Source organism: Agelaius tricolor, unplaced genomic scaffold (assembly GCF_023055355.1).
Source record: "Agelaius tricolor isolate 1412-34295 unplaced genomic scaffold, bAgeTri1.0.p SCAF_2, whole genome shotgun sequence".
Taxonomy (NCBI): Eukaryota; Metazoa; Chordata; class Aves; order Passeriformes; family Icteridae; genus Agelaius; species Agelaius tricolor.
In genome coordinates this window covers 53618533-53637002 of record NW_027269262.1, presented here as the reverse complement: position 1 = coordinate 53637002, position 18470 = coordinate 53618533, and the positions used below count along the sequence as shown (strand labels likewise).

Below are 18470 nucleotides of genomic sequence, written 5' to 3'. Positions count from 1 at the left end.
AAAAGTAGTTAGGAGTATCAGCTGAATTTTTAATGAACAACTATATCCTTTGCAAAATTATAATCATCACAAGGATTTTCAGATGCAATGGCTAAACATCTAAGTAGTAGATCACAGAATGAACTCTGAACTACCAAGAGCCTTATTTTAAGTCAAAATGACATATAGAAGTTTTGCAGTTTACATTGCTACATCTCTATGGCTGGTGCCAGGCAGAGAGGAAAGGAACTCAGAGGAAGAAAATCCCCAAAGCCTCAAAATAGAGACCCCAGAATTAACAAGCTATGAACCCACACTTAACAAGCTATGAACCATGCTATATTTAGAAGGAAAATAAACAAAAATGTTTAGAAAATATTGGGCTCCAGTGAAGTTCCAAGTAAGCTTAACAAACTTGTTTAATCCTGGTTTCAGCAAGGACTTTAAGACTGACAGCTAATACAGAAGTGCAATGGAAGCTTTAGTTCCAAGAGCAGCACAGCCAAGCACAAGACTTCATACACTTCATACACACAGGATAAACTACTCTGCTGATAACACTGTGTTTGTCCACATTTCCCATCAAACTTGAGCATTGAAGCATTACCACACCACAACACTTGTGGGCAAACAGTTCTACAGACTCCAACAAATGGGCCACCCAGTTTCTCTTCTTACCAGGGAACCATTCTCAGATGCAGATGTAACCCAGCTTGGCTGGTGGCCTACATGAGCCATTCTGGAATTGGTAGATAGGCTTAAAAATGCAGCAGTAAAATGCATTTTCAGATTGTTTGTTTAAAAGTCTTGCATGCATGAGTCTGCATCTGCACTCCGTGGTCGGGCTGTAGCAATACACCACACAGTTAGTAGCTCAAACACTTGTTTTGCTGAAAGAAAACTGTTCAACATGAGTGTTCTCCTACTTCATTCCCTCCACAGATGCCAGTCAGAGAAATGTATTTTATTTGTTCAAAGTGCAAGAAAGCCTTCCAAGTACCTGCAGAAGAGAGCAGCTATTATTGGCTTACAGCCTAATTTCCCCATTTTTTTCCTGAACAGGGCTACGGTTGTGTCCAATCAATCAGTTCCTACTCTTCTGCAAGCTCACAACTGTTACACCTATGGCAGGAATGCCCTGTAGCATGAAGGAAAGAAAGCAAGTTTCTGATTCCATGGCTACTGCACTCAACAGCAAGACATCATTCCTGTTTCAGGCCTGATATGACTACCAGGAGTGTTCCACTGATGCTCACAATTTCATTACTAATTTGCTGACCATGAGTGCATTAGGATACCACTTATCACAAAGGTATAAGAAAAGTAAAATTCTGGCTTTCTTTAGTAGCCCTCTGTGCTAAGTGCACTGATATTTATTAACCATCATCCTTCCATTCACATTCCAAATGTGGTTAAAAATAGTTTAAACAGAAAACATCATAAAGCAATTTGCCTCTGCTTGGTTGCAGAAAACAAAATATAACTAAGAATGCATTTATGAGAGGTTCTCAGCTGGTCATTGGAAATGTTGTTTTTATACTGTTTCGTAGATCATGAAATTAGAAAACACAGTACAAGGACATGCCAGGCACAGAAAGACTTTGTATGGCCAGAGCAACAGTTGGTACTTTATGGTTTGTTTCTTTTAAAAAGGTAGAAACAAAGGATGTTAAACACCACCACAACCCATAATGATCAACCCCCTTTTAGGCTCAAACATATAAAACAAAGGAAAAGGTGATTTCTGGTACACAAGGTAACAGATTTGCTGACAACAGCATTTGAAAACCATTCATTCCTTCCAAAACAGTACAGGTGCCCACCCTGTAAAACACTAGTGCATGAACTGTGTCTGTATAGTTCTGTGAACTATACAGAGACAGAGTCACTACTGGCTGGGCAGTAAGAGGTAAGCCAACTTCTGGGGGATATGTGTATAAAATTGGCAAATATATTTTGATTACTAATGTATCAATTCTGTAATCAAGGGAACTGACAAACTATTTTATTGAAATAATAAAAACTAGTTTAGGATGTATACTTTCTGGACCAGCACTTCAAACTTGCCCCCTAAATGTTTTAACATGAGCAAATTGAACACATTTGGCAAATTGTTAATGCAAATGCTGTTTGGTGAAGTCAAGCTGCTCAGATACTATCTCCACTGCCCACAACCTTTTTATTTTTGATCACAAAACTTCCAGTACAACTATTTTGTTCCTTTAATTCCCTGAAGGCAGACAGATTTAAAAGCAGCAATTCATGTCCTATTTCCATACTAAATCTGAGCTTGTTGAAATACTGTATTTAAAACAACACATTGCCTTTACTGTCTATGTCCAACAACATCCACATGAAAAACAAGCTTTGATGACCATAAGAAAGCTCAGCATCCTGTACAACAGCTCAAGTTCTGGTAGCTGTCCTACCCACAAACTTTAACAGCAAGACTGAAGAGTTTTGTGACAGCTATGGCCAAAAAGTAATACTGAGCCTGATCTGTAACTTCCAGGCTGATTCCTATCTCCCAACTCCAATAAAGTTAATAGAAAGCAACAACAAAAGAGCATTAGTGAGTCTGCTGTGTTTTGAAAAGTAATTTTCAATCTTTCTGAAGTGTTAGAGATCTCCTTGTGTTTATTTAGTAAGGTTTTAATTCAGCAGAGCACTTACCAAAAATAACCCCCTATTCATCCAAGTTTACTTCTTTACAGACTTAATTTGAAGTCAACACTCTCTACTGAGTTGTCTCCTTGTACACAGTATACACAGGACTCCATATAATTCAAAACAAATATATATCCTCATCTCAGGATTGGGCAATTTCCATCTTCTCTCATTTCAAAGCAAGGAGAAATCTTCTCTCCTACTTTCACATTAACTGGTGAAGTGACTGACACTCAGCTGTCCCTTTAGACTCCTTTCCACTTCATGGGGCACTTGCTGAAGCAATGAAAAAGGCCCCAATGACTCATGTTCAAATTCCCAGTGACCAGGATCCCCAGGTCCCTTTCTACAGCCCTGCCTTCCAGCAAGTCATTCCCCAGTCTGTACACAGGACCAGGACTGCCCCATCCCAGGTACAGAATCTGGCCCTTGCCCTTGTTAAACTTCGTGCAGTTGGTGATTGCCCAGTCCTCTCATTTGTTGAGGTCTCTCTGCAGGGCCTCTCTGCCCTCAAGGGAGTTGACAGCACTCCCTAATTTAGTGCCATTGGCAAACTCACTTAGTGTCCCTTTGAATCCTGCATCCCAGTGGTTAATGAAGATGTTGAAGAGAAGTGGGCTGAGGATGGAGCCCTGCAGAACCCCACTGGTGACCAGACCCCAGCCTGATCACTCCATTCACTGTAACCTTTGTCCCCAGCCTGTGAGCCAGCTGCTCACCCATCACTGAGCATGGTTATCCAGCTGTGTGCTGGACATTTGGTCTGGAGGGTGCTGTGAGAGACACTACCAAAAGTTTTGCTTTTGAAATCCAAAAAGATCACATCTACTGGCTTCCCTAGATCAGCTAGGTGGGCTACCCTGTCACAGAAGGGTTTTCAAGCAGGACTTCTCCCTCCTGAAGCTGTACTGGCTGTGACCAATGACAAACATGGCACTTTTTTCTCCCATTAGCACCAAACATTTGGCCCACTGAAACCATCCACACTTTCTAAAAGAGAAAATACAATTTAACTTCCTCTAAGGGCAAAATAATTTTACCGTGTACACTGCCAGTGATGACAAGCCATCTGTACTGTAGCCATGATATTCTTCATTTATATTTTCCTAATCCAACAAGAAATTCACTAGCAAAGAAAAGTTAAATAGCTACAGAAATAGTTAAAATTAGCATAAAAACATGACCATCCAAAGGGCTAGTCCATTGTTGTTACATCCTCATGTCACTTGTGGATGCATGTAAAGAAGGAACAGTCCAAATTTTAGAGTAAAAGTCTGCTTCATTTGTGCCAGCTACCTCTTCCCTTGGCAATTTCCTTTATTTTCAGGACCTCAGTTGGCCTCATGTAACAACTGGGCTTCATTTACTGCACATAGTACCAGGACATTCTGTAATTTTCTCCTCTTTTGATAACAAAAGTTAATTTTAGCTGATCAGATTTGTATGTGGTCTGCACACAAGCAGATATAAGATAATTTAAAATAAAATCTTGGGAAATCCTGTTTCTCTTGAACTATAAACAGCCACTCAAGTACTTAAAAAACCAAACAAAAAGCTAAAGCTTATTCCTCAGAACTATAAGCTCTTGCAACATGACAGATTTAGATGTAGAGTTAACATTTTATAACTTAAGATATTTATTTCCTACAATAACCTCAGACTTTTTTTTTTTCTGGTGGAAATAAAATCTTAATGGAAAAAGTAAACAACTCAGAAAACATTTAAGAAAGGTTTACTTGCAGACAAGAGGAGCTGAGTACATGCATTTTGAGTTTTCTTCTCTACAAATACTGAATGAACCCAGTTATTTCTTCAATACATGTAATAAATGTTAAAACTTGCAATACTCTACATTCCTCCATTCTTTCACCCAGAAACTTTGAAAGGATTTGAACTAACGCAGTTTAGACATTTCACCCCATAGCATTAACATGGATTTCAAATGTAACAAGAACTTCTTGAAAACTGTTCTTTGCAATAAATACTCCCTCCCCTCAGGTTTACAAATCATTTGCATAATTTTCCCATGAAGTGCTGACTCAAGCTGAGAAACTGAAGCCTTGGGATGGAATAAAAGGGCAGGAGCATGTAAACCCAACCCCTCTTGACCTGATCACCAGGCTGCTCATCTCAGTACCAGGTACCACCAGTAGTGCCCAATCCTCAACTCACTTAGGAGCTCACAGCTGCAGTTCAAGGCCATGGATCTGGCAGTGCACCTGGGAAAATTATGTATTCCCACTGCATCCACCAACAGGCTTGTTTAAATAGAGGAAGGCAACTACAGAGCCACATAATATCAGTGTTTAAGGGGAGGATGTCCCAAGCAGTGGCATTGATGGCTGTGGGCAAGAGATGATCTGCTTTGCTTTCAGTGTGACAAACTGGCATCTCCCACAGCACAGCTCTTCAGAGCCACCAACACCCCTGAAGGACAAACCCCACCATCCAGACTACCTGCTCTCCCCTAGGGACCATGGTAGAAAGAAGAATCATCTTTACTTGGGACACTTTTGAAAACAAAAACGAACATTACAGGGATCCAAGAAAACATAAGAATTTGGCAGTAGATCTGGTGGGGGAGAAATTGCTTTCACCCCATCATTTTTGTCTTCAGACACCAATTGTCTTCCAAAACCCCACTTAACCCCTAACAGAGGAGAATTGCAACATGCCCCTTCAAATCTGGCTCAGCAGCAGCGGCACTGTATATTGTGCATGTGGATCTGGGGACATAGATGGGCTTCTCATTTTATTTAAACTCAAAAGTGTTGAATTTACAGTCAAATTTCCAATGCTAGGATCACAAAAATTTATTTTAATCATCCATAATTAGCTGACATCTGAAGATTTCTGTTGCTTTGGTTGTATATCAATTTTTTTAGTGTATGACAACTCTATCTGTGATAGGGTTAAACAAACAATACTCTTTCCTCCCATCCAGGCAACTATCCATTTCCATTTTAGCACCAGGAGGTATCCAGGAAGAAAGGACAGTAGAAACGAATTTATCTGAATTTTTCCAGAGACTGTTAAGGTTCTTTTCTTTATTTGGTTTTGTTTTGCTTGGGATTTTGGGATTTAGGGGGGATATTTGAGGGGGGTTTCTTTGAAGTTACCCAGAAAAATGTACCCACTGATGGTAACAGAGGCATAGCTCCAATCAGGCAGTGCAAACATAAATGTAGATTGTAACACGACTAAGGTTTCTACAGAAAATATAAGCTAAAATTTCTAGAAAATATATCTCTATACTTGAAGATAAATTTACACATGTCAAACAAAGAGATATAAAAATAGAAATATTTCCTATTTTCTTCAAAGGGGAAACAAAATGGGAGGAGACCTACTCTACCTCCATAAGGATGCCTTCAGGAAAAAAGCAGACACAATACATTGTGGATTTGGAGTTGAACCTACAGCAAAGGAATTCCCACAGGAAGATGGCAGCTCTACAACACCTGCACCATCTCTGCACAGCCCATGCTTCCCTAGGCACTGGCCTGGAGAAAGACAGGCCCAGCTAAGCAGAGATTTGTGGCTCTCTTCCACCTCCTGAGCAGTTCCAAATGGTCCATCTGCGTGGGAGCTCATGGGCCAGATCCAGCTTCAGGATGATTCCCCTGCTCACTGCTCTTTCTGCTGTGGCCTTGAGCTGCAGCAGAGGTAGGAAGGAAGGAGAAATGACAAGGCCACGACTGCTTTGTAGCTTTTAGCTATTAAATCACAAAGAAGGGATTGTCACTCAATCAATCAAGAAGCTGACAAACCATTCCCCAAAATGGCCTTCAATCCACAGCACAGAAAACCTGTGCTTTCCTATTGAGGATGCAAACTTACATCCACTGCTATCACACCAATGAAAATGTTCTCTGTCAGCAGTAAAAGGGAGGATGGGAGAGACACATGGAATTAATGCCCTGAACAGGAAGAGTGAAAAGATGACAATTACCTGGATGAGAAAAATAACTAGATAAACAACACTCATAACTAAGGAATTTCCTGCCTGCTTCCCTGTTCCCAAAGGAATCCAAAGTGGAACCACAGGATGGAAGGTAAAAAGCCCTGTAGGCTCTGCTCCTCTGGCCACTCCAGACAGATTACATTCTACATAATTGTGGATGGTTTGGTCTTGTTGTTTTCTTTGTTTTTAAAGCAATCTATTCTCTTATACACTTGTGTCAGAGTATCTTTCCCATAAAACATTTTTTGCATTTAGACTGTTGATAGTAAAGGTCATCAAATGCAGCTGGAATTTAGAAAAAGACAAACCCACTAATGGTAACAAACAGCTCAGGAATTGCTCAAAGCTGGAAGAGCACCTGGGCAAAATACCACTGTACACTTGTTCTGTTTCTATTACATTCACACATGCTTGCTTTTGGCCACTATAAGGAATTTTTGGGGGTTACAGCTGTGGTCTGACCTAGTACAGCTGAGTATGCATGTTTTCTAAAGTGACAAGAAATAAAGCTTGATTGCATAAGCAAAGCACTTTTAAGTATAGACATCCTCAGTAATTAGGACTTCCAAACCTGTTTCCTCAGAGAGCATTTTGAAATAGCCAAGAATATTTCAGAGAAAAATAAGGTATGCCTATTAACTGAATGTTTACTTTTTAAGTAATTGACTGATTACTGTACATAGATTCAGCTGTAAGAGAAGCACATTGTTAAAACAACAATAGGGATGTAGAGCAGCACCATTTGTAATTGTGGTCTCCACAGCTTGAGGTATATCTTCACATATACCATTTAAGTTAACACAACTTTCATTAATTTAATATAGCAACTGACCATTTCTGCACTGTAATTAGTTAGAACTTCAGGCTTCAACTGCTCCATCTCAGGCTACTTTCTTTCAGCAGTTACATATTTTTCTAATGTATTTAACTTAGTCACAGACAGTTAAATTTCAGCTTAGGAATACATCCTCCCATTACCTACATAATGCTCTGTCCTACTCTCATCAGAACTACTGCTCATCCACTCCTTTCCTACATTATTTTGGATAATTTTGCACTGACAAATGTGGAGAGGACCAAAAAAAAAATATCCTAAAACCTGAGGTGCAGCATTTTTGCAGACTTTCTTGAGAGGCACAAAGCAATGAAATGATTAGAAGCTAGAATAGAAGTATGTCCACTCACATATCTGTAAAGCATTATTAGAAGTGCAAAAATCAATTTGAACAGGAGTTCAAGATTGAGAGCTTTCACCAGAGATTTTAAATTTATTATTTCTTGCCTTCTTTGCTTGTTTACAGATAAATGACATTCTTTAAGTTTCTCATATTTGCGTCTCTAAAATGTTTACTCTTGAAACACACTCCAACACTTTGGCAGGTATTGTTTTACTTATAATTTACGAATAAACAGCCATAAAGAAATCCTTGAGGTGGACAGTCCATTTACCTCAGTAGCTTCCTCTTCTTGGCAGACTCAGTGGGGGCTCTGGGGGCTCTTCCCGCTGGCTTCCCCGGGGTGCGGAGAAGGGCCTGTGCTGACCTCAGCCACTCGCTGGCCGGTCGTGCTGGGACATCCCCCGTGTCCCCTCCTGACCCTGGCTGTAATCCCTTACTGGATCCTGGAGTGGTGGTGGCCAGGGTGGCCTCTCCTTCTCCCAGGCTGTCGTTATCGGAGGAGTACTCAGATATTTCTGTCGAAATTGCCTAAACGAATAAAGACAAAAAGCTGTTTGAACAGAATGCTAATGAGGGGGTATAGATTTATGTAGGCAGGTTCATGTTACCCAGTAACCCACAAATGGAATGCCAATTTATTAATACAACTTGGACAACTTCACTGTAAATGCACATTAATCTTTTGTCAGTCAACATCAACTCCTGAACATAAGAATCATCTCTTGAGGGACAACTGAGAGGAGTAACGTTTAGGATTTTTAAATAACTAGGTCTGGAGAATTAGGCTAATGTTTTTATCTAAGGCAAGTTTGAGGGAAGTAGAGAGAGGCTAATGAGTGACAGGGATCATGACTGGAAGCTGAAAGAAAGAGAGCTTTGTATTGGGATTCGAGCAAACAGGAAGGTCAGCTTCCATAGTTTAAATGGAAGGAAGAAACACATGCCTCTACTGACAGCTTGTAGCTGTCAAGTATGTAACCTTTTGTTAAAACATGATTTTGAACACTAAAGCAGGCCTTCATCCATATCCAGCAGGCCTACAGCTTCCCAGGAAGGTTTCAAAAGTTGAGCATAAGCTGTTGGGCTGTCTCCAGGTAGCTCCAAAGAGGATGGATCGCTGGTCAGCAGTCAGGGCTGGGAGCCAGCAGGGCTGGAGTTCAGCCCCACAGAACCTCACTGGAGCTCTTCTACCAGAAACTCATAGGACACACTGAACTCATCCCACTGAGGGAAGGATGAGAGGATAAGGCAGAAAAAACAACTCTGTAGAGACATGGAAGGCTGAGAAGAGGGCTGGGGGGGAAAATTCAACTGCTTTGGCTGAGCTTATTTTGCTCCTCTCTAGGGCTCCTGCAGAAGCAGGTTAAGGCTGCTGGGTTGGCTCCCTAAGGTGAGCTCTGCACAGCTGTTACATGCATTATGTTCTCTTCACCCAGTGTTTCTTAAAGTACTGAGTATTAAGCAAAAATACTTGGAAAGTGACATTTTACCAAGTACAGAACAAAATGATCTAAACCACTGAAATAGGCAGAGGACTAAGAAACATGAGATGGGCTCAGTCTTCAGGAGCTAGTTGAAAAAAACGTAAAACAACCAAACCAACACTGTCTGCAGGTTCTGGTGGGGCAGTGACAGACCAACCAGCAGTAGGCCAGCTCAAGTAAGCTGGCATAAAACTGTAGACAAGGCAAGGCAAGTTACTCAGACTGATCTTGAAAGAACCAAAACCCCAAACACAAAATATTAACTTTGCATTATCAGTGGGAAACTGGGAAACCCCAAAGGCTGACATTGCTCCAGACCATGCTGCCTCAATCACAGAAAAAAATTACCCCATTCCTCTGGTAAAATGCAGTAAGTAATGCTCCACAGAGGCTGTTTGACAACTGGCTCGGATAAAGACTTGAAAGGCAAAAGAGGAAAGGGAGGGAAATCACAGCATTCATTAAATTCACTAAAGCTGTTCCATGTTATTAATTAGTGTAATCATCTGAAAACAGCATTTCTCAACTGTGCACAAAAATAAGTTCAGCTCTTGCCAGTTCTCTGATACATTTTTCATGTAAATGCCGAGACACTGTGTTCATGTTCCGAGGGCTTACCTAAGTACTCTGGAAATTGGAAGGACCTTTTAAAGTTACCCAGAGAAGTAGAATAGCTAAAAGAATGTAATTAATATCAGTCTGCTTTAAACACAACACAGTCAACATCTGTTCCTTGGCAACAATATTTCTCTGAAAACAAACTACTTTCATATTGGAAATGAGCCAGAAATAAAAGATTTCAAAGACTCTGAAAGCAGTAAGCAAGCACTTCATTCTTAAAACACCATTCCAATGCACTCACTTGCATTAGGAATGCTTTAATTTTTCTCTAATAGCTAAGATATCCACTGCACCTAAAAAAAGGATGTGAACCTGAAGTTCTCTGAGCGAGTGAAATGCAAATGAGAAAAGCTCTTGGGAAGTGCTTTAAATTAAGCACGTTTTAATCCCACTGACTATTTAAGTGTTAAGAAGCTTTCCTAACTAAAGATTGTCTAATAAATAATTTCTGCTAATATTACTGTATACTTGTTTAGACTGAACTTCCCCAAGAAAACCGTACTTTGGGGATTTTGTTTTGTTTGCTTGTTAGTGGTTTTTTGTTGTTGATGTTTTTTTAATTGGTCAGTTGGAAATTTTTCTTAAAAGAGGAAACTCTAAAAATGCAGAAGAAAAACAAAGAACAAAAACTTAGCCTTCCAATTCTGTACATTTTTTAACTGTAGCCATAATCAGAATTCTAGTCTAAAGAGAAAAATATTTTCAAAACACACATCAAACATAATTTTTCAAATATCCAGTAAACAAGCTGGCAAGCCTACCAACAATACGGTGGGGAAAAGGTGGCAAAAAAAAATATTTCTTTGGTTCACTTTAAAACAATCATTGATAAATAGGGAAGAAATTTTTCATTTTTTTATCCATACCTTAAACATCACAAAGAAGAATGTCTAGGAGTTTTGTTATTTTGTTGATTTTTTTAAATAATATCCCCAGCAATATTATGTTTTTCTTCTGCATTTTTAGAGTTTCAGAAGAGCACCACTGCTAAGCACAAAGAATTCTCAAATTAAAACTGGTTTTCCACATGGCTTATTATTTTGAAATATAGTAATTTTGGTTACAGTGGCTGAGAGTACAATGCTTCCCACCACACACAGGCTCAGTTTCCCCACCTAATTTCTTCCTCTGACCCCTGATCCCAATGTAATAATTCCTGATCCAGAGGATTTTCATGACTGTCTCCCATATATCCCAATACCTCCAAATACTTTGTAGTAGACTGTTCACTAAGATATAGTTATATTTCCAATGATGGCCTTTCCACAACACCCTCTTCTACATCATGCTAGCCACTTGTCTATATCCAGGGGCTGACTGAAAAAAAAATCTGGGGTTGACCTCAATCTTTATCACTAAAACAATACACATAGTTCATTTTGTTTGATTTTAAAATAAATCTATTTTCTCTGTGACTGTGTCATCTGAAAAGCTACAAATGCTCCCCTTTTATGGCTCTTTCTTTTAAGGGAAAATGACAAGTATAAATACACAGGCTATTGCCATTTTTTCTGTTAAGATTTGACTACAGGAAAGCAAAGAAGTCATTGAGTACTGTATTGGAGCATCCAGGACCCAATATTTTAAGGTTAAGCATTTTTAAAATCAAAATGCATCAAAAAATAAAGAGCTCTCAAGATTAATTAATTAATGATATATTTTTGACAGCACTCCCAGGTCTAGTTAACAAAGAAGATGGTATACATGTAAAAATAGAAACCAAAATGAGAAACAGCAAATCCCAACTAAGCAGCTAAGATTGCTAAAGCGCATATATTTGCCTGTATCAATTTGCATTCACTAAGAACAAAAAAAAATACCAAAAAACAAACCACAGAAACTCTAAAATCCTAGCCCAAATTGTTCAAACACAAAACTCTTGACTTCAGTGGAATGAAGATGGCATTCCACAAGCACATAGATTTTTGCACACATGCAGCACAGACAATATTATGCCGTTACATCTGTGACCAAGTACTTCCTCCCTCAGCCTCAAGAGATTTGCTTCAGCTACCTCTTGCTGAACATCCTGTGAGTTCTCTGGCAGTACCTTGGCAATCTGCACAATGTTTGCTTCTAGAAGGCCTGAAAAAATCACCTTTTCACTTCAATAGTGATGGAAGCAAGTAAAATCTGTATTTCATGAGTTAAATAAGCACTTGATATTTTTTATCAATAAAACAGCAGTAAGTTAACATGAGAAGTGTTACATTTCCATTTGAAGTTTCCAGCGTTAGCACAGAAAGCAGAACCTTACAAAGCTTTTTGTACAAAGAGAAAGCTAACAGATCAAACCTATTAAAATAAATAATAAATCTGTTTTTTATAAGGCTCTCAGACAGTGATTGCTAATCAGAGACAAGGTGGTGAGCAGTTGTGTGGGTTTCTTATCTCCCTTTTCTCTTCTCCCAAGACACATCACTCAGTGATTTCTGCAGAAAAACATCAGTATCTACACCTCACCTTTGTAGCCATTAAACACTTCAATTTGTTCAGTTGCATACATTCAGTTAATATTGTAAATATTTCCCAGTAGATATGAAGATACTTTGCAGATAAGATGCTCAATAAGAGTTCACAGATACTATGAACAAGTTTATCACCTGAAACTAAGATACTTCAGCATGCTGCACTATGTCTTAGAGACAAAAAACACATATCAAATTCTATATAGACATTGATATAATTTTTTGCAGATGGAGGTCACTTAGTCTGTCATTTCCTTCCCTAAATAATATAGAAGTCTTCCCTCCTATTATCCTACCACAGCCTAGCTCAAATGGCAGAACTAAGAGTATTTCTCAGAGCACCCTTAGGGAACCAGGCTTTCTCAAGGTCACAGAGCCAAGTTATGTCAGAAACAGCAACAGTATTTCAGAGTTTCAGGCTCTGATCACAGTACATACAGAGTAAAATTAATCTTGTGGCATCTCCCTCCTGCTTGTCCATTCACGTATATTTGCCTCTGGTTCTGGAAGCATTTTCTCTTACCCCCTGCCTGTTCTTTCATGGACTAGCTTTTTCCCTTTCGTGATTCCCTCATGTTTTTCAGACTTGATCTGCAATTCCCCTACCTGCCCTCTCATGACAGCTCTCAGGATGGTGGAAGCTGACCAGTATTAACAGTATGACCAGTATTAACAAACACACAGTGAACTGTGGTGACTACCCTACTGCCTTGTCCTTTATCCAGTCTTCCCTGCATTTGCACTGCAGGTTCTTTGCTGTCATGCCTGCAAAGAGATTCAAATGCAGCCAACTTCTACCCCAGGCAGCTGGTTATGGGTTCCAAAGAGACCTTGTATCTTGCGTGGTACTCTCTAAAAAACAAGAGTGAGCAGAAAAGCCACTGGATTTAGCACAATGAATATTCACAAGCATAAATCACCAGTGCAGTATGTCAAAGGCCCAGGCTATGCTAATGAATGCTCGAAGCTAACTCCACCAGCAGCTGGCTTGCAGGATTACAGGGAGTAGGGTAAAGGTAAAAGAAAAGAAGTTTTCCCTTAATTAATCAACACAAAATTAATTCAAGCATTGTGCACACAGATAGTACAGGATATTATTCAGCTCTATAAAGATAATTAAAGATACAAAGGATTTAAAGCTTGCAATTCTCTTCAAAGCTCTCTGTTTTCTGAAGCTTTAACTGAAGCACTGAAGTCTATGCCAAATATACTTTCCCAGTAGCTTGAGAAATAATTTGGAATACTAATCTTGGTAAACTAGCTACTTTCACTCTAGAGGGATATAATTCAAATATTCCTTCATACAAGAAACTTTATGTTGAAGTGCAGAGTTAGGCATGTGCAACTCTGTGGGTGACACCAAGCCTTCTTCTCATGGAATAACCACAGGAACAGCACGCAAAAATACAAGATTAGGTAGCAGTGCGTGGGCAGAGATAATCGTATGTAAAAAAGAACAATGAAAGACATAAATCACTAATAAGGTATTTTTGGACTTGCAAGCCCAAACTGACACAGCAGATTAACTGAAATTTTGTATCTGGAACAACCACCCAGTGTTATTACAGAGACAGCACATATTTAAAATGGATCTCAGATAATGCCTGGTTGTTTAGCCAAGTACTGCATTCCTCCCCAGCACACGCACTCAGACCATCTGATCTGTCCTAAATATTTATCAGTGGTGTTGGTTCAGTGCACTAGGAAATGACATGTCCTGCTCCACACACATAGCACTTTGTGGCTGCCATTACAGGAAACTGAGCCGAGTGCTCCCCAAGCACCGGGACAGCCACCTCGAGCACTTCCCTGGGATTCTCCAAGAGCGAGCACCCACCGAGCTTCTCTCTCCCAGCCTGGCCACCACTAAACCTCAGTGACATCTCCCTTCACACAGACATGGGAATGATTTTTGCTGTCTCCCAGCTGCCACCACCCCAGGGCTGGAATGCAGTAGTTATTAGCACACAAAATCATTTATGCCAAGTAGCAAAGAAGAATGCGGTATCTACTTGAATATGGAGGAGAAGTGTAGGCAGCAACACTGTAATTATTCAAAGCAGAATTTGGTCACAGACTGCACCCTCATCTCCTCTTTAATGGTGTTTTGAGACCTTTAAACAAGTGGTTAGGACTTCTCTTCTATGACTAATCAAAAAGGATTCACTGCATCCAGCAGCCCAGAGCTTCCTATCGTAAAGGAAATTGATTCAGATTATCCCTGGAGGAAGCAGGTCAGCTACCAAACCTTACACACCACTGCTGGGCTTCCCTTTGAAGAGCTCCTGGGGAAGTCTTACCCATGTCTGACACCATTTATTCTGCAAACCCTGTCAAAATACAGCTGCATTAGCTACTGTCTTAAAAGGTAACCCCAAAAATAGGATTCAATCCAAAGGAAAAATACCAGTAGCTGTTATCACAAGAAAAGCAAATGGGACAGTTTCAGAGATGCTTTCATACACAGAAGGAGTTGAAAGGGGTTTCATGGAACTCTGCAGAAATAATTGGAAGGGTATGGCTGCTGTCAGATCCAAGAGCCAATTATCTGATGCTGGGCTTCCTGCATCACTTTTGAAGAAGTCATAGAGGGACAGGAAAACTCCCTCTTCCACTTCACAGAGTGAGGAAGTTGAAGCACAGTACATAAGCCCACAAAATGGTGGTTTATATCACACATGAAATAATAATTAACAAAATAAATAACTTGTATCATCATTTATCAGTTCCCATATCTTGTTTAGATCATACTGCCTTGAAGTGGAAAATGAGGTGACGATTATGCTTGCATGCAGTATGTTTGGCTGTGCATTCTTTTTTGTCAGGGGAGAGGTGTATGTTTTTGTTTGGTTTGAGCTCTCTCACACACAGTCCTGTACACATACACCACTGGCAGGCAGTATCCTGCATGTAGCACTAATCATTGTAGGAAACAAGAACCGAAAAAATAACATCAAAATAAGATTTTGCACAGACACACAAAAATCAACATGAAAATCTGATCTTCAAAAGAAGAACTTTGGGAGAAGAGTAATTAAAATTACAGCGAACCAGATTTTTTATAGACCTAATGCAAAGATGGTATTTACTGACTTTTTCTTTTTTCTTTTAAGCCAGGTAAAGAATGCACAAGTGGTAAGAAAGATGAAATCGAAGCCGTAACTTCTAATCCTGAGCAGAAACCTCAGCTTTCACAAGGCAAACAGGTTAAGCAGGCTATACCTCTGGAGATCCATCCACAAGCTGTTCCAGCCTGCCTCTCCCAGAACAGGTTGTTCTGAGGCATGGATCAGCCGACCGAAACAGGTGAGGCTCTCCTCTCAGCCCAAGTGCCTTTTTACACAAAATCAGGCTGGAAAGCAAGAAGCACTATTTCTTTCTGAGGGTGCTGTGAGGATGTAGAATTAAATAATGATCCCAAAGGTAAGGCTGAACAAAACTGTTGTCTGCTGTGCACAAGGACAGGAAAGAATAGTAGGGGACATTGAGCTGCTAAAGTGCAAAATGAGCACAAAACAAGATTACTTAACATTAGTTAAGGGACACTGACTTGTACTCTACAGAGTACAGACCCTGCTGCAATCTTGGCATCTGTAGCATTTGCACTGCAACTGCATCTCTTAAAAGCATTATTTTAGTAGATTAGTTGACTTCTTTAGCATTTAGAATTCAATCTATTGCTTCCTAGTATTATCTCAGTACCACTGGTCTCACCATCAGTCTGTAATCAGAGAAATAGCCAACTTCTAAGAGACCAAATAATGCTGGACATGGACATGGACAACCTACAAGCGCTTTTCCTGCTTTGTCTAATGTTTTTTTCCATCATACTAGGACATCTTCATTTTCTCTCAGGGAAAATGACTGGCTGTTAGAGACAGTTTGGACAATTTGTGCACACTGTTAGCCAACGTTACATTCAAGTGAATTACCATAACCCTTGCTCTCCATTCCCTTCTTCAAAAAAAAGAGGGGAAGGGGGAGACGCCACTTCACGTGTTACATCTTGCAAACTATTCAGGGACAGAACCAGGTCTCCTCTCATGCAACTGCATATTATCCCACGCAGTTGAGCTCTCATCTTGATAAGGATCCTCCAGATGACAGAGACCTAGGCTTTCAAATATAAATACCTGACTCTGATAGGGCATGCAGATAATTACATCATTTCGCACAGAAGCCTCAACATTATACACTGAAGTTTGGGCACACAGGAAAATTGCAGTCAGCTTATAATACCACTTAAACAGGGTTTCGTTCTTGACACAGAAATAGTTACTTTCATGTTTCCAAGGAACCGATGTTATCACATGGTTTGATAACCTACTTTCACATTCTTTGTTTATAGTTATTCACTCAGTTTCATTTATTAAAGTTAGTGGATCTGTGCCATGAAACCTCAGTTTTATTGTCTCTGGTTTAGGTGATGTTATAGTAATCATCCCGGTTAAAGCTTGGCTGTAACAAGAGGGCTCAACTGAAAGGCATGATTAAAAGCCAAATTATTATTTATGAATTAAATCCTAAAGCACCTAGACTAAACACCTGCAGGATTCAGTAGGTACTGTTAAAGGAGGAAGTACATTTCCATCTTCAAGCAACTGTTTTGTTTTAACACAAGCCTTCAGAGAGAACAAATACTTGCAATGGGAGGTAATATCTTTTACTAGACAAACAGATATAACTCTGGGAAAGCAGACAAGCGTTTAGCACTAAGGCCATCTATAGGTCTCAAAAGTTTGGTGTTTTTTTTCTCCAAACAGATCATTTGGTCTAAGCAAATTAAATATTTCCTTATAAAATTGCTTCTTTCATTTTACCCAATACAGTTATGAATTGTATAATCATCTTGCAGGCTTTTAAAAAAGTTGTTTCTAAAACAGAAAATGCTTCTCACAGTAATGTCACTGTATAGATAGATCAGAGAACAGTCAAAGACTTTCAAATCTTTCATATTATGTATTCTTTCCAAAAGTAGATGATAACTGCAAGCATGTTATTTTTGAGATTAAAGGAAGCAATTCCAGAATAATCAGCTAAATGAGGGATTGCACACAGGTATTCAGTAAAGCAAAAATTATTCACACTGATTGATCTCTTTGGTTGATCTGCAGTTTCCTGTGAAAACCCTTAGAAAAGCACTTACCATAAAAGGAAAGAAAAAAGAAAATGAGAGAGAATGGAAACACAAGTGGCACAGTGTTGTATAACACAAATGCAATACAGGCATAATTTCTGCAATAATGCTCAGCGCTTAGTGGAAAAATTTTTGTTGACAATATCCACAGGGACACACAGAAATATCTTGAAATTAAGATTCTGCACTTCCAGCTGCATCAGTGCCAGCGTTCATGGCTGCAGCACTGGCAGCTTAAGGAGACACCAGGCTGCCAGGCAGTGCAGCACATTACATTCATTTTCTTCTACTCCCACTCACTCCACATTCTTCTCACTTGACTGTGCTTCCCTTTGCCCCATTTATTGCTTCACAACTCCTGCGGAACTGCCCCCAAAGCCTAAAATAGTCCCTTCATTTTCCCCTCCTCTTCATTTCCAGCTTCTTTCAACCCTTTCCCTCCTCTCCAGAAGTCCTTCCACACACAGCCTAACTTTTTCTAGATCATTTTGCGGTTTTGCACTGTTAAAACTATTTTAAACAGCAAACATTTTGGGGCAGGAAATGTCTTACCACGTCTGAAATACTGTGTCAGTGATGACAGCATGTGCATGCACACAAAAGCGCCACCTTCACCTAAACTGATTTCTAACATGGATGAGAGCACCTATATGCAGGCTAAAGAAACAGAAAACCCATTTAACTGCTTTTCCAAGTAAGCCAAAGGACACCAAACAATGAAACTGCTTTGAAAAATACATTAAATGTACTCAGCTAAAATTAGTTCTATTTGGATAAAGAACAAAGAAAACGAAGCCCAACATGAAGTTTACAGATTTTCTTTCAGATCACGTGCCTACACTTTGGGGGAACAGAAGGAAAATAAAGTAAACATCAATTGGGTAAGGCATTGTAATTGAAAATTGTAATGTTGCTGCAAATATACACTTTATAGGGAGTCAAAATTGCTCACTGCTACAATACTGTCTTAAG

The 18470-nt window shown here is 39.6% G+C and overlaps 1 protein-coding gene across 2 annotated transcripts in view; it reads right to left on the bottom strand.

The window, feature by feature from the left end:
- Positions 1-18470, bottom strand: part of SPIDR (scaffold protein involved in DNA repair) — a 196708-nt gene that overhangs the window by 136517 nt on the left and 41721 nt on the right. For both annotated transcript variants that reach the window (XR_011677433.1, XM_071419195.1), the window contains exon 6: positions 8060-8316. Coding sequence is in view for 1 of the 2 variants with exons in the window: in XM_071419195.1 (XP_071275296.1) it covers positions 8060-8316 (257 nt within the window). In the remaining variant the exon portion in view is untranslated. The remainder of the gene's footprint in view (positions 1-8059; positions 8317-18470) is intronic.